Here is a 21071-nt window from a genome sequence, read left to right as displayed (position 1 = left end):
CAGAGATTAAGAGCACTGACTGCTCTACCGGAGGACCTGAGTTCAGTTCCCAGGAACTACATGACATCTCACATCCATCTATAATGGAATCCAGTGCCCTCTTCTGGCATGTAGGCATGCATGCAGACAGAACACTCACGCATAAAAATATACATAAATAAATAAATTTTTAAAAACCAATGGAAGATATCTCTTAATGATTCCCAGTCTAGTTTCATAATCCACACTCTTAGATTTATACATCTAAAACTTAAAGTCTAGAATCTGCATATTTGAGAAATCATGAAGTATTTTTCTGAGTCTGGCTTATTTCACCTAGTGTAATGATTTCTGCTTATTCATTTTCTTGCATATATATGATTTTATTTTTATAGCTTGATAAAATTCTGTTATGTATGTATATGTGCCACATTTTCATTATCCATTCATCTGTTAATGGATAATTACGTTGCTCCCATTCTTAACTATTTTGGATGGTGGTTATCATATGTGATTCCTTTTTTTTTTAACATTAAAAAAAGTTTTTTTATTCTCCTCACGTGTCTGTGTATTGGTATATGTATTGCGAGTGCAGATGACCTCAGACTCTGTCTATTCACTCTTTTCTGCTGAGCTATCTCCCAGCTTTCTACTGTTGACTCTTAAAGCAATAATGAACTGGGGAGCCTCATGTACAGTGGTGGTTAAGATAGCCACGAGAACAAGGCTGCTCATGTTTGCACGGTATTCTTTTCTTCTGGTTTGCTTGTTAATGTTGATTTGGCTTAGTGTTTTGGAGACAGTCTCTCTGTACCCAGGTTAGTCTGGAGCTTTCCATCCTCCTGTTTTGTCCTCCTGGGTGATAGATTGTAGGTGTGATTTAATGTCAGCTCCAGCATTCCAGAATTTTTTGTTTTTGAGATAGGGTTCCACTATGTAGCTCCTGGCTAGCTTGAAACTCAGAGATTTGCTTACCTTTGTCTCATTCCCTGTGTTGAGATTAAAAGAGAACTCCACAATACCCAGCAATTCTAGTATTCTTTAAAGATGTACTTTGAGGGAATCGATTCTGTAGACCAGGCTGGCCTTGAACTCAGAGATCTGCCTGCCTCTGTCTCCCAATCAATAGGATTAAAGTTGTGCACCACTGCCACCCAGCTGTTTTTCTGTTTCTTAATTGAAAATTTTATCATTTTTACCACTTCGTTTAAAAACATGGAGCTTTAAATTTTTGTGGTGTTTTAAGATATTTGAATTTCTTGTAATCCCAACACCTGAGTTAAAAGCAGGAACATCAGGCATTCAAGATCAGTCTCCACTATATAGCAAATTCTGACTAACCCATACTACATGAAACACTGTCTCAAAAGCAAAACAAGAGGCCAGCCTGGTCTACAGAGCACGTTCCTGGAGAGCCAAGAAACCCTGTCTCAAAAAAAACAAAAACAAAAGGAGAAAAAAAAACCCCAAAAGCCAAAAAAAGTAATACTTTAAGTGGGTGTGATGGTGTAAGCCTTTAGTCCCAGCACTTGGGAGGCAGAGGCAGGCAAATCTACATGAGTTTGAGGCCAGCTTGGTCTACAAACAAGTTTCAGGACAGCCAGAGAAACACAAAGAAACCCTGTCTCCAAAAGTAAATAAATAGGCTCTTATATCGAAATGATATTCACAGTATAAAAGGAGTTTATGTGTGTTTGTTTTTGAAGTGCACACAGCATGTGTTGTTATTCCCATTTCACAAGTTGCCTTGAGATTGGTTGTTTTTAAATTTATTATTTGGGGGTTGTATATATATGGGATGTGTGTACATATGTACCCCACAGTATGCATCTAGAAGTTAGGGAACATTTTGGAGTCAGTTCTGTGTGTTTCCATGTTTATATGGGTTCTAGAGGTTGAACTCAGTCAGGGCTGTCAGGCTTGGATGTCAAGAGTTTTTGCTTGCTGAGCCATCTTGCTGGTCCTTGAAAACAGGTTCCTGCTATGTTTCCCAGGTTAGACTTGAACCTGGGTTCAAGTGATTCTCCTATTTCACTTTCTCAGGTAGCTAAAACTCTAGGTCCAACCAATGCCCTGTTTGTTCTTTCAGAATTTTAGTATCTCTAGGATATGTTAGATTTGGGATGCCAACATTCTACTGTTCAGGTATCCTTTGTCCCTAAATGGCTTTAAGCATAATGCAGTTTTTGATACTGCTGTGAAGGGCAAAATGTAATTTTGGAAAAGTAATACTTGCTTTACAACTTTCTTAAGTATTATATATTTGAGCCTTAAAACCGTATATGGCATGTGACTAGTAAGAGAAGCATTGAGCTGTTCTCAGAGTGCATCCTATAACTGTTCCCGTTCTCTTCTTTTATGGCCACCATCAGGTTTAGTCAGTAGGAAGCACAATGTGGTCCTGTGTGGAGTTGAGTCAGAAGTTTCACTGTGACTCATGTAACACTTGCCTAAGGGTTACTTTAGATACTTCTCGAAAACATGCTTAATCAAATGATGACCTGTGTAATTTATCTTTTTATTTTTTATTTTTTTTTTTATTTTTTATGTTTAAGAAGACTGGTCACTTTTTGAGATAGCGTCTCACTCTTGAAACCCAGACTGGTCTGGAGCTTCTGACACTCCTCCCTTAGCCTCTTAAGGCCTGAATTATCACATCTTACTAATTTAGTTCTTGATTTGGGACCATTGTTACTTCACTATAAATGTTTGTAGAAGTGAATTTTTATTTTAAACATTTTAAACCTCATTTTCAGGTTCCAGAGTTTAAAATGTTATTGAAGGCTGGAGCCATAGCTCATTAGTAGAGCATTTGCATAGTGTGTGCAAGGCTGTAATTTTTAATCTCAAATACTGCAGATAGATAAATAAGCGATAATAAATTGCCACTTTCTTTTTATGGATGTAATTTCAGAACACCAAAAGAATTCATTTCTAATGTTACTTTTTCTAGCTTATTTTTAATGGAAAAAATTATTCTTTTTTTGTATAAATAGCTTAATGTAGTTAATAGTATTTTACACCTTGTAAAATTCTGAAGACTTTAGACATTGGGTTGAGAAGTCATCAGCTCTGTTAACCCTTTAATGTCTGTAAATGTATGAAAGAAGCTTTTTAGAACACAGAAAAGTTGGCAGAATAATGGTTTTCTTAACATTTTATCAGCAACACTCCCCTACCCTGGGTTATTTTGCATTTTCTAAATTGCAGTAGGAGGGTGTCAGTGTTGCTTAACTATAACATCTTTCTTGACAGGTCTGGAGAGAGAGGAAAAAAAAACCCTACCTGCTGCTCAGGAGCAAAACAAATGTGTAGAAAAGATTGTAATTTCTCAGTGTTTATTGTCCATGTTTGGTTTCAATGGAGCAGGGAGGGAACCTAGAGGATTTATGAGGGTTTGGTTCAGTCAGTAGCTGTATTGACCTTGGGACAGTCAGTTTGACTCACTTTGATGTCTTGATTCCATACTTATCAGGTTGAAATAAGAGATCTCCAAAGAGCCTTTGAAGTTGTAAGATGTTAGGACTCAATATTTGAGTTTTGTATTTGAATATAGCGTAGTTCCTTCTGTGGCATGTAGCTTACATATTTATGCTTATTCATTTATGCCTATTTCTTTTAATTTTAGATATGATGAATGGATTAAGGCAGATAAAATAGTAAGACCTGCTGATAAAAATGTACCAAAGATAAAACATCGGAAGAAAATAAAGGTAAGTCTTGATTTTGCTAAGCTCCATTAGCTGTTAAATACATTTTTCTTCAAAAAAAAAAAAAAAGACAATTAAATGTGCACGTGCTACTCCTGATATTATTCTTCTCTTGAAAAGCACTTTTACCAAATGTTAGATTCTGCTCTAATTAATTTTGTCACCTTATAGAAAGGTTTTAGGAACAGTGCTAACTGATCTCTGAGGCCTTTTCGGTCTCAACATTGTATAAAACTATATGACAAAAATGCATTTATCCATTTAAACCTTTCCTGTCTCTTGTAGTTCTCAACTAGGAGCCATCAAGCATTGCAGGTAGGGGATGTGAGTTATTGTAATAGATGTAAGGTGAGGAAGAGGAGATGTCTAAAGACAGAGTAGAGTATATCATCTTTATCTGACTGGATACTGGGTCAAAATGTTTTCAGCACCCTCTTCACCATGCACTGCATAGCTGCCATAGGATCTGTGCTCTCTTGTGCAAAATTGTACTGCTACACAGGATAGAATTATTGTTACTAATTGTGAGATAAGTATTTTTAAATATTTTATTAAAAGCCAGACAGACCATTAACATGGTTTTAAAATTTTTTAAGAAAGGATTTTTATACTTTTTGTGTAGTTCACATGCTTAGTAATGGTTCTGAAACTCAATCTTTTTACTCCCGTAAAAAGCTGTTATTTTCCTGTTTAGAGACCCCCTTGTGGTCTCAGATGCCGAATGCATTTATCTCATTGGCAATCTTTTTTATCACTGTAAACTTGAGTCTAAATTTCTGGTATTGTAATCCAGTACCTAAAACTCAGAATTACTTAAAACCCTTTCTTTACACACTCTTTGTTGGTCCTTACTGAAAAGTATGTAAATTATGCTATGTTTAGCATTGTTTTTAGTAATTGGAAGAACATTTGTTAAAATGTTTGTTAAAAACCCAGTGTCTTTGTACAAAACAAGCTTTGAAACAGCATTGTTAAGTAGATGAGTGGGAGAAGCAATGCTTGGGTCATATACATGAAATGTTCTCTGAACATCTGTCTCCGTTCACTTCTTGTTACTAACCTAAGAATGTTAAAATTCTTGGTCATAAGGAAAGAGGCATGTGAACTGTAAGTTTCCGTATTTGAAAAGGTTATTATGTATTACTCTTTGATGTTGCACATACCTCCCTCCCTCTCTCAGGTTTTCTCTGAGAGCTGTTGTTGGAGAGGCTCCTTTGACAGCCACTAGAAAATACATTTGAGCTTGGACCGAAGTGAGTTGTTTCAGCCTTCAGTGTGCATGGTAGATTGTGATTTCTGAGATCAAGTCATGAAGTGCTAAAAAGTTGGGAGTAACAATAGACATCACAGGCTTTGGTGTCCACCTGCCCTTCTTAGGATGTTCTGAAAGTTAGGCCCAGTCACTGGTCCCTCACTATTGAAGCATTTGCCAGAGTCACCTGGGGAACACGTTAAAACAAACTGTCTGGTTTCATCCTCAGCATTCTGGATGCTGAGGTCTGCTTTTCTAGCAAGTTGTCAGAAATAGCTGGTCAAGGACCCCACTTGGAGAATAGCTGCTATCCGAATTTTAACTGTTACATATAAAGGAGTATTTTTTCCATGCACTGTCCTTTGGAGACTTAAAAAATAAGCACTCATATTTTCAGTCTGTCTGTGTAATAGGCCTTAAGAATTGTTGCTAAGTCACACTTTGGCGAGCCTAAATTGCAAAACAAACAAAAAACATCATTTGTAGGATCTGTTTGTTAATTGAGTATTAGAAAATATCAGCCTTTGAGTGAGGTAGGAAGGCTGTCTGTGAACTCACTTCACAGCAGTTCAATGCTTGTAATCCCTCCTGTAAATTTCAAAGTACAGAACATGGCCATTCCAGGCTGTACTTTACGGTGAGAATGTTCAATTTTAATATAAGAATACTAAAAGTGAGTTTCTCCTTTTGTAAATATTAAATTTGGATCTATGATTTAATTTTTAAGAATTTATAACAACTGTTATTAGCAGTACTTAATTTGCTAGTCTTAATTGCCAGTCTGATTTGATCGCTACTATTAGATTGTAAATACAAAACAATTTTTTTCATCTCAGTGTTTTCATGAATAACCTAAAGAATCAAACCTGGTTATTTTGAAGTTTTTTTTTTTATTTTTTCTGGTATTCTTTCTCAGTTAAATATTTAATAACATATTCTTTGATATTTCTTTAAAATATGACTAATATTGTTCCTTATAAGTTGTTCATAACAAATTATAGCTAATATCTCGTGCTTTATTTCTTAATCTAGAATAAGTTAGACAAAGAAAAAGACAAAGATGAAAAATACTCTCCCAAGAACTGTAAACTTCGACGCTTGTCAAAACCGCCATTTCAGTCAAATCCATCTCCTGAGATGGTTTCAAAACTAGATCTTGCTGATGCCAAAAACTCTGATGCAGCTCATATTAAATCTATAGAAATTACTTCCATTCTTAATGGACTACAAGGTAAACATAACTGTTGCATGCAAGTATTTGATTTTAAGTTCTATAAATGTTTAAATGAATCTGGGTGTGGTGGTACATGACTGTAATTTCAGTACTCCAAAAGCTGATGCAGGAGGGTTGAGACTTGAGGCTAACCTGAACAATATATTAAGAGTCTGTCTCAAAAAAGTCCACCTATCCCCACTTCTGCCGCCCAGAAAAAATTCCAAAAGTTAAATTCTATAAAGTAGTTCTGGGGCACCAGGTTAATTTTTTTGACCAGGATTTGCTGTGTATGTTACTAGTTGAGCACCTTCAGGGCCAGGTTTCTCTAATTCTTGTCGAACACTGTCCATTGTGTTGCTGTATAAAGCATAGGTTGTGCTGTGTATTAAGATGATAAAGCAGTTCTGAAGTTATTTGTGGAGAACTTAGCTTCTTATTTGATCCTTTTATGATGTTGTTATGGTTAGTATACATGGTAATATGAAGCAAGTAATAAGAAAAGCAGAGAACTGGACTGGAGAGATGCCTCTGTGGTTAAGAGGACTTGTTGCCCTTGCATAGGACCTGAGTTCAGTTTCCAGAACCCACATGATGCCTCATAACCATCTAACTCCAGAATGGAGGGGATCTGACACCCTCCTCTGAACTCCATGGGCATCAGGCATACATTTGGTGTACACACACACACACACACACACACACACACACACACACACGCCTAAACATTCACCCAGTCAAAATAAGAAAAATAAATAAAGTATATTTAAAAAAGCATTGAGAACTGGAGATTATTAAATCTGGCTTGAAAATGGATTGGAACAGGGATCTGATCTACAGAATAAATTAATTCCTTTCCCTAAAAATATTTTAAACTGCTTTGAGAGTTTTGTTTTTTATTTATTTTAGCTATAATAGAAATTAGATTTTCTCCCTTCTTTCAGAAGACTATATATGGATTTATTATATAAGTCTACTGCTATATAATATTCTAAAGTTTGTTTTAAAAGTTTGCTAATGTATCTGACAAGTAGACTCCTATATAAAAAAAATACCTAGTTTAAAGAACAAGAATTAGACACTTCAGTCATGAGCAGGTAGCAATTAGGTGTGCCTCCTCAGGAGTCATTACTACCTTAACTTTATGTAACATTCCTTTTTTTAAAAGTAGGATTTAATTATTTAATTTATTTATGGATATACTCCTAAAGAAGATATTGTTTACTTTAAAAGTAATACTGAACATTTAATGGAAGCCTCAATTTGTGAGAAACCTTAGGTTGTCTTTAATGCTATTTGGTCCAAGTGCGGTGCATACCTTTAATCCCAGTACTCAGGAGGCAAAGACAGGCTGATCTCTTGAGAGTTCAAAGCCAGCCTGGTCTACATAGTGATTTCTAGGCCAGCCAGGGCTTGTCTGAGTAGACTTTCTAGATCATATTCTGGTTTCAGATCCTGCTTAATTAAGAGGAAGAGTCATTATAATAATACCTGGGGGGGGGGCGCTGTGGTAGGTCATTCCAGAATGATTGAATGGCTGGATGGCTAGGTAGAAAGATTCAAGAACTCTTCTCTAGTATAGGTTTTTGTTTTTGTTTTTTAACTGAGGATTCTGTTACCCTAAATTCTCATTAAAAATATATTTTTTTAAAGATTTATGTATTTTATGTGTGTGTTTGTTTTGCCTGCATGTATGTATTTGTACCAAGTGCCTGGTGTCCACAGAGGTCAGAACATGGGTTGGATCCCTTGGAACTGGAGTTAGAGATGGTTGTGAGTCGCCTTGTTGATGCTGGGGACTTAGGTCCTTTGCAGAAGCAATGGATACTCTTAATTGCTGAGCCATCTCTGCAGCCCTCCCTATTCTCATTTGGGCGACAATGCTTTCAGTACTTTAAGAACAAGTACAGGAAAAGGGCAAATTCCTTTAGAAAATTTCCGCTTTTTAGAACATTCTGTTTTATTCACTTGAAAAAGTTTTTATTCTGGTTACAGTTCTGTGTTTTAGTCAGTTTTCTACTAGTCTAACTGCTACAAGCCTGGATAAAACTCAAAAAGAAAAGAGGTTTTCTTACTTGCCATTGAGGGCATTGAGCTCTGGGGTGAGGGCGTCACAACAGTGGTGGCCCATGCACTGGCTGACCCAGTTCTGTGAAAAGGACGTCGTTCTGGTCATGACTTAGTCACTTGTGAAGTTCCCACTTGCCAGTACTCTCAGAGTGTCAGTTCAGTTTCAGCTTCAGTTTTGAAGAAGACATTTAAACCACAGCACCTAGGATGGAAATTTTTCTTTCCATTTTTGTTTGTTTGAGGCAGACATAAACAATAGTCTTACTAGGCTTATTACCCCCTCCCCCACCCTCTTATTTTTTAGCTTCTGAAAGTTCTGCTGAAGAAAGTGAGCAGGAAGATGAGAGGGGTGCTCAGGACATAGACAGCAGTGGCAAAGATGAGTCAAAGGTGGACCATTTGACCCACCCCAGAAACGAGCTTATTTCAAAAGAGGAACAGAGTAGTCCATCTTTGCTAGAAGAAAACAAAGTCCACACAGATTTGATAATAGCCAAAACAAAATCTCCAGAAAGATTAAGAAAAGATGTGGAAGGAATATCAGAAGATACTGATTTTGAAGAAGAAGATGAAATCACAAAAAAGAGAAAGGATGTTAAGAAAGACACAACAGATAAATCTTTAAAGCCACAAACAAAACGAGGAAAAAGACGGTATTGCAATACAGAAGAATGTTTGCAGACTGGATCCCCTGGCAAGAAGGAAGACAGAACCAAGAGCAAAGAGCCACTTTGCACAGAAAACAGTAGTAACAGCTCCTCAGATGAAGATGAGGAAGAAAAGGCCAAAGCAAAGATGACACCAACCAAGAAATATAATGGCTTGGAGGAAAAGAGGAAATCTCTACGGACAACGAGTTTCTATTCAGGATTTTCGGAAGTACCAGAAAAGAGGATAAAACTTCTAAACAACTCTGATGAAAGACTTCAGAACAGCAGGGCTAAGGATAGAAAAGACGTCTGGTCAAGTATTCAGGGACAGTGGCCCAAGAAAACACTAAAGGAGCTTTTCTCCGACTCTGACACTGAGGCTGCAGCTTCTCCACCCCATCCTGCCCCAGATGAAGGGACAGTAGAGGAGTCACTGCAGACTGTGGCAGAAGAGGAGAGTTGTTCACCCATTGTAGAGCTTGAGAAGCCACAACCAGCCAATGTTGACAATAAGTCAGTTGAAGAAAAACCCTTAGAGGTTAGTGACCGAAAAACTGAATTTCCAAGCAGTGGCAGTAATTCAGTGCTTAATACCCCACCTACCACACCGGAGTCGCCTTCATCAGTCACTGTGACAGAAACTAGTCAGCAGCAGTCTTCTGTCACAGTGTCAGAGCCCCTGGCTCCAAACCAGGAGGAGGTTCGAAGCATCAAGAGTGAAACTGACAGCACAATTGAGGTGGACAGTGTTGTGGGGGAGCTCCAGGACCTCCAGTCAGAGGGAAATAGCTCACCAACAGGCTTCGATGCGAGCGTGAGCTCCAGCAGTAGCAATCAGCCAGAACCAGAACACCCAGAAAAAGGTGAGGCTGAAAAGGACATGCTGACCGCTTGTAGGATTTCTCTTCTTAATGCCTTGGTAGTTGCACTGTGTCTTTTAATGTGAGGTGGTTAAGTGGTGTGCTTGTATGAACACCGTAAAAATGGACCGTAGGAAGGTAATTTAAATAATGATAATGGGATGCATTTGAGAGTCTTTAATGTCCTTTTCCTGAACCTTCCATGACATTTCAAATGGATTTTAGACCACATGCTATAACTTTCCTGTAGGTCCAGAGCTAAAGCTAATGAAATTCATTCCATATGTTGGTTGACTAGATATATGAGCCACTTAACTGTGTTTATGTAACACTGTGTTTGCAGTTATAACATGTAGTCTCTCACAAACATTTTGATTTGTTGACAGACCCTTCCACCCTTAACCAAATACTGTAAATAGGGGTTTGGAGCAACCAACTGTCCAGGCACTGCTTCCCTCAGACAATCGTGTCAAACTGATTTGCAAGCTTGACTTACTTGTGTGAGTTTGTAAAGGAATTTGATGCTTTATTAGATGTATAGCTTCCAAATTGAAGGACCAATGTATGTTAATAATATTCTATAGTAATACTCTTGATTTTCCGTGAGTTGTTCAAAGAGGAAAAATCAAATTAGTACTTGGTAAAAGTATTAGTACTTCCTAATGGTACCATAGTTGTACTATGCCATCATTTTTCTTACAAACTACTTTGATCAGGTGCCTTAAATCAGTGCACTCAAGGCCAACACTTAGTTTTGAAATGTATGCACCCAGTGTAAAGGTGGAGCACTGGAGGGTATGTGTTTTGAGTAGCAGAGGATAGTGCAATAGTTCGAGAGTCTTAGTTGACCATAAAGAGATATGGTAACCTATGCATGCTGTAATCCCAGCACATGGGAGGCTAAGAGAAGAGGCTCTAGTGTTCAAGACCAAACCTGGGCTACAGTTCCTGGCCAGGGGTGCTGCATACTGAGAACATTTCTCAAAGAAATAAAAGATAGTAAATCATTAGTAAAACAGAAGTTGTAGTTATTGGGGATTTACAAGTATATCTGCTGTTATGATTACATCTATGCTCTGTTATAGAGTTATATTACATATTCATGAAGAAAGGCATCTTCAAAGGGAAAGAATGTCAATTAGGCCTTCAACAGTGTTGTATTAGAATTCTTGCTCTTGAGCGATTATATCCTTTTTGTGGTCTTCATCGCTTAAGAAAAATTAAAATCAACCAGGAAGAGTTTGCTATTTTCTCTGCTAAGACTCAGTGCTGCCCTTTTAAATATTAAACCTGATTAGATTGAAAGTATGGAACTTGGAGTCAGGTGGTACTGGCAAACACCTTTCATCCCAGCACTCAGGAGACAAAGGCACGTGGATCTCAGAGTTCGAGGCCAGCATGATCTATAGAACAACTTCCAGGACAGCCGGTGCTACACAGAGAAACCCTGTCTTGGTGGGGGGGGGGGGGGGGGGGAAGAGTATGGAACTTGGACTGGCAAGAATGTTCCGTGGGTAAAGGCCTGATAACTTGGATTGATCCCTAAAACCACTTGGTTGAAAGAGTAAATCAACTCACAAAGGTGTCCTCTTACCTACACGCACACGCACACACACATTTTTCTTTTTAAAGTGCTGTGGCTAGAGATGGCTTAGTAGTTAAGAGTGCATACAGCTTTTGCAGAGGACCAGAGTTCAGTTCCCAGCACCTACATTTAGTGGTTTACAACCTCCTGTAACTCTAGTTCCAGGAAATTGGACTCCCATCTTCTGGCTTCCATGGGCACCTCCCCTCACAGGCTCATACGCACACATATAACTAAACATAAAATTTATTTTTAAAAGGTATGAAACTCGAGGCCATCTGCTTTATCAAATCAAAGCACTATTCAGTTTTTTTGGAATTCATGTCTCAGTGAACTCTTAGACACCTATCATACAACCTTATTTTCATTAATATATTCAGTAAAAAATATGAAATTTCATACAATGAATATCCTATTACAGTTTGCAACCAAGGAAGCCATATTTTGTAAACTGTAGATTAATTTTACCATTGGTAACAGAAGCAGCAAGAAACATTTTTGGCTGCCATAGTTTTATTATAAGAATAATTTATATGATATGTTACAGTACTAGAAATTGGAAGCAAGGGTATATACCTCTTTAGTCTCTGAGTTTTAAAACAAAAGCTTATTTTAGGTAGTCTAAGAGATTGTGTATAATTCAAAAGTCACAAAAGTATAACAAGGGCTAAAGACCTCACAAGTAATGTATAGAAATGTTGCAATTTAGAGTAGTGATGAATCCGTGAACCTGCAGCTTCAAAGAAGTTCTTGTTGAAGGTGAACACTTGAGCTAGTTCAAGAAAGGATGATGTTGGTTTATAATACTTTGCAGGTCATTTCATACCAAAAAGATGAGGTGTTTCTTAAAATCCATGTTGCTGAGTTTATAAATTGTATGTATATTAGCTTGCCAATGCCCTAGAAGTAAATTCACATAAAACAAGCATGAATTACTACCAGAATATATCCAGTTAATATATTATAAAGCACCGTGTTTCAGGCATGTAATTACGGCACTGGGGAGGTGGAGGCAAAGACCAGGAGTTCAAAGTCATCTCTAGCTGTATAGGAAGTTGGAGACCAGTCTAAGCTATGTGACTGACTTCCTGTCTTACTTTCCCTCCTATCCCATTCACTTGTTAGCATTACCACTTGTAACAGAACCTTAATACTTCAGTTTTATTGAATCTTAACAGATTTCAGCATATTCTATGTTTGAGTTACTGGACCCATAAACTGCGGTACTATGCTGACAACATTTTCAGTCTTGATTTTCCTAAGAATGCACCTTGCCTTCCTGGAAAAAGTCCTTAACTTTTAAGGGCTAGCTGAGCTTCATTAATGACAATGAATTAAAAATTGGAAATATTTTTTATGATAATTTATATAAATCTTACAAAAATTATAGTTTGGGGATTGCTTTCTAAAATATTTAAATAGTCAGCTAGGGAATGTCTGATTCTGTTTTGTGTTACTGGACTAGGTATACAGCTCAGTTGTAGAGCAGTGGCTTAGCATCTGTGAAGCTATTCACGGATCTGTTCAGTCCCCAGTCCTACCAAAATAAAAGTGAGTTCTATTTTATATTACTTAAGTTATTTCTCATTACAGCCTGTACAGGTCAGAAAAGAGTGAAAGATGCTCAGGGAGGAGGAAGTTCATCAAAAAAGCAGAAGAGAAGCCATAAAGCCACCGTGGTGAACAACAAAAAGAAGGGGAAAGGCAGTAAGTGTGAAATTTGCTTTGAAGCTTCAAGATACAAAAATAATAGTTGACACCCCCCACCCCTCCACCCCCATTAAAAGGTTATTTGGTTATGGGTTAATTCTACATTTTTTTTCTCATAACCTTAAAAAAGGTCACATGCTGGATAGGTGGTGCACACCTATAATGCCAGTTTTGGGGAGGTAGAGGCAGAGGAATCAGGAGTTCAAGATCATTCTATGCTACATAGCCAATTCAAAGTCAGCCTGGACTACATGTGACCCTGCCTCAAACAACAAACAGCTAACAGATACACAGAAGTTTTTCTCATGATGGGTAAAGTCTAGGATTGAACAAATTGCTGTTAATGGTATTGGTTGCTGGTGAGTGATCATGTAGACATCATGGCTCATTTACCTTCATGTTTAGTGTCTACATGTTCTATGTGTACTTTTGTTACAAAGAAGTGGATTGATTTATAATGTTTCAGAACAGCAGGCACAGTTTCAGTCTATGAAATTACACTTCCATCCCTAAACCATATATATTACTTGAAAGCAATCACAAGCAGTACTTTTGCTAAGAGTGCTCTGTCTAAGACTGGCAGGGCCTGTTCATTGGCCTGCAGAGAATATAATGCTTTGCTTCTTCTGAGGGCTGTGTGTTTGATCTTTATTTATTATTATTTTTTTTGTAGACAAAATAAGAAGTGGAAAATATGTAAAGAATTTTTTTTCAGGTGCCCCACACTGACCCCTGCTGCTCTTCCGAGACTCCTGCCACCTCCACTGCCTGACCTTTGCTAGCAGCGGCCTTGGCTGCACTGCAGTGCAGAAAAGGGTTACGCGGTCAGCTCCCCGAGCTTCTGCTGAGCCCATATGACTTCCAGGCGGTGAATATGGCATCCTTTGGGGCCCCGGGTGGCTGTGCTCAGCAAGGCCGCGTCAGGCAGGCTGAGGCAGGCCACAGCACACAAAGGGGCCAAGCCTTGGGTGGCTTAGCTAGGAGTTGTTATGGTTCCAGAGCGGCAGTGGGGGCTGGGGAAAGGTTCATTCAGATGTGTGTATAGGAGTGGCAGAGGTTGTTTACTCTCAGGGGAAGAGGTGCACCTTTGCAGTTTGGAACACTTTTGACACCTCAGGGCCCCCACTTGAGTGCTGTTAAAGAATAATTCATCAATATATGCCAAATTGGTTCTAGATTACTTGGTATGAACAATAGAATAGTTAAAATATGTTTTTCTTACACTGTAATGCTTTTGTCTTCAAGATGTTACCATTTTAATGTCATTTCCAGAAAGGCTCATCTTTAAAGAGTCAATAAATTAATCCATTTAGAGCAGTTGATGGTAACTTTGATTATCTGGCTTCAGTCCTGGTAATTTACCATTAACCATTCTCTGAGCAATCATTGTAACGGAATCTAAAAAGGTACTTTGTATCTAGAAAGAGGACATGCATTACTAAACAAATGGTACTCCTGTCGTATGACAAGTGGTCAAGGATAAGTTCATCCATTCTAGAACTGAAGCTTAATTAGCAAATTCTTGATAAACTCCAGAATATGTTGACCACAGAGAGTGTGGTGATAAATTTTAGGAAACAAGCTATTATGTGTGAGGAGATGAAGGAATTTGTTACACATGTCAGTATAGTTTCCCAAGAAATTCTTCAGTGATAGTGCTGATTATGCGCCACTGTGGCAGCAGAATTGGTACATTTTGCTGTGCACAAATGAAGTCCTAAAGAAGTTACTACAAGAAATGCCATGTTCCAACAGAGTAAAAAGCTCTTTAGCTAGGGAAGAGACTGACTGAGTGAAGCATCTGTGGTATGGATATGTGGGAGCATCTAGATGCTGGCTCACTGTATTTTCTAGTGAAACTAGCAGGATGGAGGATCACTGTAAATGAATTCATACCTATTGGCAATCTAGGTGGAAGACTGGCTTTTGTTTCCTTTGGCTGAGATATGTCTGCATTTGCATGTGATTTTTCTAGGTTTTATTTTTCCAGTGCCAGGGGCTGAACCCAGGGACTTGCGCTTGCTAGGCAAGAATTATACAACTGAGCTAAATCTTCCACACTGATTTTCTAGGTAGATTGTTTATTGTAGTGGAAAACTTAAGTGGTGAATTTAGAGTTATCCTCTTAAGTTGATGATAGGTTGACCAACGTTTGTTTATTGATGGTTTCTTTCTCTTTCAGCAAACAGTAGTGACAGTGAAGAACTTTCAGCTGGTGAAAGTGTGACTAAGACTCAGGCAGTCAAGTCAGTCCCTACTGGAATGAAGTCCCACAATAGCAAGTCTCCTGCAAGGATACAGTCTCCAGGAAAGTGTGGCAAGAATGGAGATAAAGACCCTGATCTCAAGGAGCCCAGTAATCGGCTTCCCAAGGTGTACAAGTGGAGTTTTCAGATGTGTAAGTGACATATTTGGTCTGGACTGTAGGCATTTTGTCTTAGTTCCTCCTGATGTCAGTGCTAGCAAAAAGAAGCTACCCTAAGCCTGGGGACCTTAACAGTGACATAGTATAGACCTTAGTAGGATCCCAATTTGAATGAACAAATTGCTAAAAGAAAATAGTAAGACGCTGACCAGCAAGTGAGTACATGTGAGATTGAGAATCTGCTTGAAAACAGTATGGGGGTGCTGGAGGAATGACTTACTGGTTAAGAGCTTGTACTGTTCTTCCAGAAGATGGCAGTTCAGTTCTCAGCACCCATGTCACTTACAGCTGCCTGTAACTCGGGGCTGGGGTCGGGGGTTCTGACAACCTTTGGCCTCTTCAGGCACCTGTACACATAGACTACACACATATATAGTTAATAATTAAGAATAATAAAAATAAATCTTGTTTTGTTTTTTAAATAAAGAAACAGTATGGGAGTTGGGCATAGGGATATACACCTATAATCCCAGAGCTCAGGAGTTTGAGACTGGAGGATTGAGAGTTTGAGAACATCTTGGGTTATAAAGCTGAGACCCTGTCTCCCTTCTCTTCCCCTCTAAAATACATTTTAACCTTCTGCTGCCTTTGCATGATATTTGCAAATATGAATTTGCTTTTTGAGACAAGATCTTGCTATTTAGCCTGTCTGGCCTGGTACTCTGCATAGATCAGGTTGCTTTCAAACTTGGGCAATCCCTTTGCCTTAGTCTCCTGAGGGCTGGAGTTTCAAGGTTGTATTGCCATAACTGGGTTGTTTTGTTTTGTTTTGTTTTGTTTTGTGTGTGTGTGTGTGTGTGTGTTGGTTTTTTTTTTATTGTTGTTGTTGGTTTTTTTTTTTTGGTTTGTTTTTTTTTTTTTTTTTTTTTTTTTTTTTTTTGTTACTGTTTTTGAGATAGGGTCTGATTATGTAGCCTTGGGTAGTCTGAGACTGACTATGTAGACCAGACTGAACTCATGGAGATCCTCCTGTCTCTGCCTCCTAAGTGTTGGGATTAAAGGTGTGTTTTACCATGCCCTACACCAGATATAACCAGGCTACATTGGCTATTTTTAAACTGATGCACTATGGTGTTATTTTGTATGACTAGAAAACTGAGCAGAGAAAATAGTAGTGCGTATAGTGGTAGATGTGTAGTCATAGCATTCAGGAGGCAGAGACAGCAAGAATGGGAGTCCAGTTCAGCTTGGACTACATAGCAAGCCTGTCTGCCTAAAAGAATTTTAGCATAATGCATCGATCATAAGGTCTTGGTTTGTATATGCTCATTCAGCAAATCCTGTGTTGTACATTTCATTTGTGCCAGGTTATTATAGTCACAGGGTAGGAAGTAGAGTAATTTAGGAAGGAAATATTTTGATGTTTTTGTTTTTTGTGGTTTATTTGGTATCACAGGTGTGCACCACCACACCCAGAAAACTGTCTTGTAGTTTATCTGTCTTTGACTTTATTCTATAACCATATCAGTTTTGGTTTTTATTAACTTTTACTTCCAAAATACATATTAATGAATATTTTAAATTGACAGCGGACCTGGAAAATATGACAAGTGCTGAACGGATCTCAATTCTTCAAGAAAAATTGCAAGAAATCAGAAAGCATTATCTGTCATTAAAATCTGAAGTAGCTTCCATTGATAGAAGGAGAAAACGTCTAAAGAAGAAAGAGAGAGAAAGTAAGTACTTTTCCCTTAGACATAAGTCAGTTTAGTCCACTGCTGTTGAGAAAGGACTGTGTTTGTGTTTCTGTGGACAGACTTCACTCTGTCAGCCTCATCTGATAGGACATCACAGTGCCCACTCATGGAACTCACAGTACACCTTCAATCTGAAGGAAGATAGGCATGGTGGGTCTTAACCGAGTGGCAAATGGCTACTGTCCTAGCGTTAAGGAGACAGAGACAGCAAGAGTGGGAGGCCAGGTCAACTTGGGCAAGACCCTGTCTGCCCAAAAAGAAATTTAGTATAATACATAAATCATAAGGTCTTTTGATTTATATGAGCTCCTTCAGCAAAGCCTGTGTTGTGCATTTGGTTCGTGCCAGGTATTACTGAAGAAACTTTCTTTTAAAGAATACTTTGACAAATACTCATACATTTTATGGTCACAGTGTGGTGTTTCAGTACGTTCATACTTGTGGAGTGATTCCTTCAGGATTTCTAGATTTCTTTCTTCTCTGTTATAAAAACATTCAAAATCCTGCTGGGCAGTGGCGGCACACACCTTTAATCCTAGCACTCGGGAGGCAGAGGCAGGTGAATCTCTGTGAGTTCGAGGCCAGCCTGGTCTACAGAGCAAGATCCAGGACAGGCATCAAAACTACACAGAGAAAAACCGTCTTGAAAAACAAAAAACAAAGGAACAAAAACAAACAAACAAACAAAAAAACATTTAACATTCAAAATTCCATCTTGTAGGTATTGTGAATTCTATAGTGCAGTATTGTTGGCTGTCATCAGCCTTCTGTGTGAGCACACTAAAGTGTACTGCTCCCATCTGGTCTAGATGGCATGCCATGAACTAGTCTCCATGCCTCTCCTCCTCTACTCTCCTGGCCATTGTAAACACTGTCCTGTTTTCTAGAAGGTGGTAGATTTACTTGTAATTTTTGAGGGACCTCAATGTTGTTTTCTATTGTGGCAATAGTTGACATTCCCTCACAACAGTGTAACAGCGTTTTTTGTTTTTGTTTTTGTTTTTTTTCTTTTTTCTCACTATTTGGGTTACTTTAGAATGCAAATAGGACATTTCTATTGAGTCCTAAATGACAAGAAATGATGTGAGATGTCATAACAAAATACCATGACAGAGAAGACAACAATAGAAACTTCTTTTCTCACAGTACTGGAAGTTTAAATAGTCAGCACCTTGTTTTTTCTCTTGAGGCCTGCCGTGTTTGTGTGTAGGCTGTCTTTGTCACCTTCTTCCATGTGGAAACATCTATAGTGGATGTAGAGATGTCTCTGAGTCTTCTTTTTATAAGGATATCCATTGGGTTATATTAGTGCCCTACAGTTAGGACCTTGAATTATTTTCCATTAGCTAGCTACACCATGGAGTTTGTGTGACATATGACTCAGTCCTTGGCAGAAGTCCCTGAAACAGGATTGCTTTAATGTGACACCATTAACACTTTGAGCCTGATCATTTTTTCCTATAGATAGCTGTCCTCTACATCAGAGGTTGTTTAACAGTATCTCTAGCTGCCATCCCACATGCCAATGGTATGGCACAGTTAATGCTTCTAGACACTGTCAGGTAGCCACAAGATGGAGTGGTAGAATAACCCCAAATTAGGACCTCTGCTCTGAGGTGAGAGTGTACTTGGTTCCTTTCCACACGGAATGAAAACCACTATAGTGTGAAGTAGTAGAGATTTTCGTCATGAAATCAGAGAGCGAGTGATGTGGGGCCCTGTAGGCTAGAGTGAAGGGTTGCAGTTGTATTTTGAGCAGAATAGAGAGTTGTTAGAATCTTTAGACAGGGAAATGGCATGCTGGATGGAAAGTAGATTCTAGGAGCCGCAGTGGAAGCACGTCATACGGAAAGCCTGTTCCACTAGTTCAGATAGTAGCTTGGAGTGACTTGAATCTGGAATCAATCAAGATGTAAAGCAGTTAATGTTGAATTAGCAACATTGCTGATGGAAATCATTTTATTTTGTTTGTTTGTTTGTTTCGAGACAGGGCTTCTCTGTGTAGTTTTGGTGCCTGTCCTGGATCTCACTCTGTAGACCAGGCTGGTCTCGAACTCAAAGAGATCTGCCTGCCTCTGCCTCGTGAGTGCTGGGATTAAAGGTGTGTGCCACCACCACTCGGCATCATTACATTTTATATTCAAGCCAATGAAAATAAAATAGACATTCAGTTTTTGATTTGTGACTGGGTGGGTGTGGTGGCACATACTTGTAATTCCAGCGCTTGGAAGGTAAAATAGAAACAAGAGAATCTTGACCTCAAGGTTATCTTTGACTACATGGTAGGTTTGGGGCTAGCCTGCTTAAGACCCTGTCTTAAAATAAATAAAATTGTATTAATTGTACAAACTATTATATTGTTGGTAACAACAAAAGCTTGGAAATTAAAGAAATTATTTCTCGTAAATATAGTGTAATACTATTTGAAAAGAAAAAGAAATAGAGTTGTATATGCTGATATGGATGGAACGTGACCTTACACGATGTTGTTCGCACATACTGCAGCCCTAGCACTTGAGAGGCAGGGGCAAGACAGTGTTTGCAAATTCAAGGTCAGATTGCTGTACATAGTGAAGTTCAGGTTAGCCAGGGCTATATAGGGAGATCTGTCTCATAATCTAAACCACAACAAAGGCAGGAGATGGGATACTATACGATAGCGCACTATATTCCACTTTACTTCCACCTGTGTTTGTGTGTGTGTGCATGGGTGTGAAGGCCCCAGGACAACCTCAGATACCTTATTTTAAGACATCTCTCCTTGGCCTGGGCCTTGCTCATAGGCTAATCTGGCTGGCCACCAAGCTTTGCTTTTTTACATAGGTTCTAGAGATGGAACTGAGGTCCTTGTAATCACTTCAATGACTGAGCTACCTCCCCAGCTCCTTCCTATGTTTTAATAAGTGCTGTTAAATCTAGGAAATTTAAATCTCCATTTCCAGATTCTAGAGATGAAATTCTTTTAGAACATGGGTTGCAGATGTTGTCTCTACAGAGATGGTAGCTGTTTGAGGACCACATACTCTCTATAGAAACTGTTCGTCTCTGGTGGTTCAGGTTAGGAATCTCCCAAAGGCTCCAAAATGCAGAAGTAAATATGTTGGGTTATGTTCCATTGCAATTGTCTTTATAAAAGATTAGGCCTTGTGGCAGTAATTTTCCATCTAAAGTTTTAAAGAATATGAACAACTAGGGACAGTAGAGGGAGCACTTGGGCAAATAAGACAGTTGTAGGTGATAGAGTTGCTTCTCTAACTTATGCCCATGTATGGAACAAAAATTTGTTTTTACATTGTGTGTGTGTGCACACGTATGTGTGTGCAAGTGTGCCATAATGTACGTCTAGAGATCAGAGGACAACTTTTGGAAGTCAGTTCTTTTCTTCCGCCGTATGGGTCCCAAAGATCAAATTCAGATCGGCCCAGGCTTGGTGGCAGGTGCCTTCCCCTATAGAGCCATCACACTGGATGATTTTTTTCTATTTGTGCATATATATGTGTGTGTATATTATTCCATTCATGCATTGATAATAAGGAAAGAATGCCCTTGAAGAAAACAGTGCGTATATCTTAAAAACTGAGGGAGGTAAGTGCAGTTGGTTAGCTTTTCAACTCAGCCTCCCATTCTTTTTAAACTTTGAAATAAAATCATTTATTGTGTGAGTGTATGTGGAGGTCAAGAGGAAAACATAATGGAGTCATTTCTCCCCTTCCACTCTCAAGTAGGATCTGGGAGTTCAGCTCAGGTAGTTAGGCTACAGAGGCAAGCAGTTTATGCCTGGTAACCATCTATGAGGTTTCAGCTTCCCCATTCTTAGCACCATAGGAATTTATAGGAAAACTTGAAGGATGGAAAGACAGAAATGACAGAGGCTTTTCCAGTTTCATTCAAAACTGTTTGGGTATTTGGTGAACAAAGTT

General features: G+C 38.6%; 1 protein-coding gene across 7 annotated transcripts in view; it reads left to right on the top strand.

Annotated features, from left to right (window-relative positions):
• The window catches only part of Arid4b (AT-rich interaction domain 4B), a 117422-nt gene that overhangs the window by 94233 nt on the left and 2118 nt on the right, over window positions 1–21071 (top strand). For 5 of the 7 annotated variants that reach the window (XM_059263388.1, XM_059263387.1, XM_059263390.1 and 2 more), the window contains 6 exons: window positions 3608–3692; window positions 5974–6172; window positions 8529–9737; window positions 12913–13026; window positions 15212–15427; window positions 16984–17130. In XM_059263388.1, the coding sequence (XP_059119371.1) occupies window positions 3608–3692; window positions 5974–6172; window positions 8529–9737; window positions 12913–13026; window positions 15212–15427; window positions 16984–17130 (1970 nt within the window). The other 2 variants (XM_059263392.1, XM_059263391.1) reach the window with 2 other exon arrangements.

The sequence above is a fragment of the Peromyscus eremicus genome, chromosome 5 (genome assembly GCF_949786415.1).
Source record: "Peromyscus eremicus chromosome 5, PerEre_H2_v1, whole genome shotgun sequence".
Classification (NCBI taxonomy): domain Eukaryota; kingdom Metazoa; phylum Chordata; class Mammalia; order Rodentia; family Cricetidae; genus Peromyscus; species Peromyscus eremicus.
This window is presented reverse-complemented; position numbering and strand designations above follow the sequence as displayed.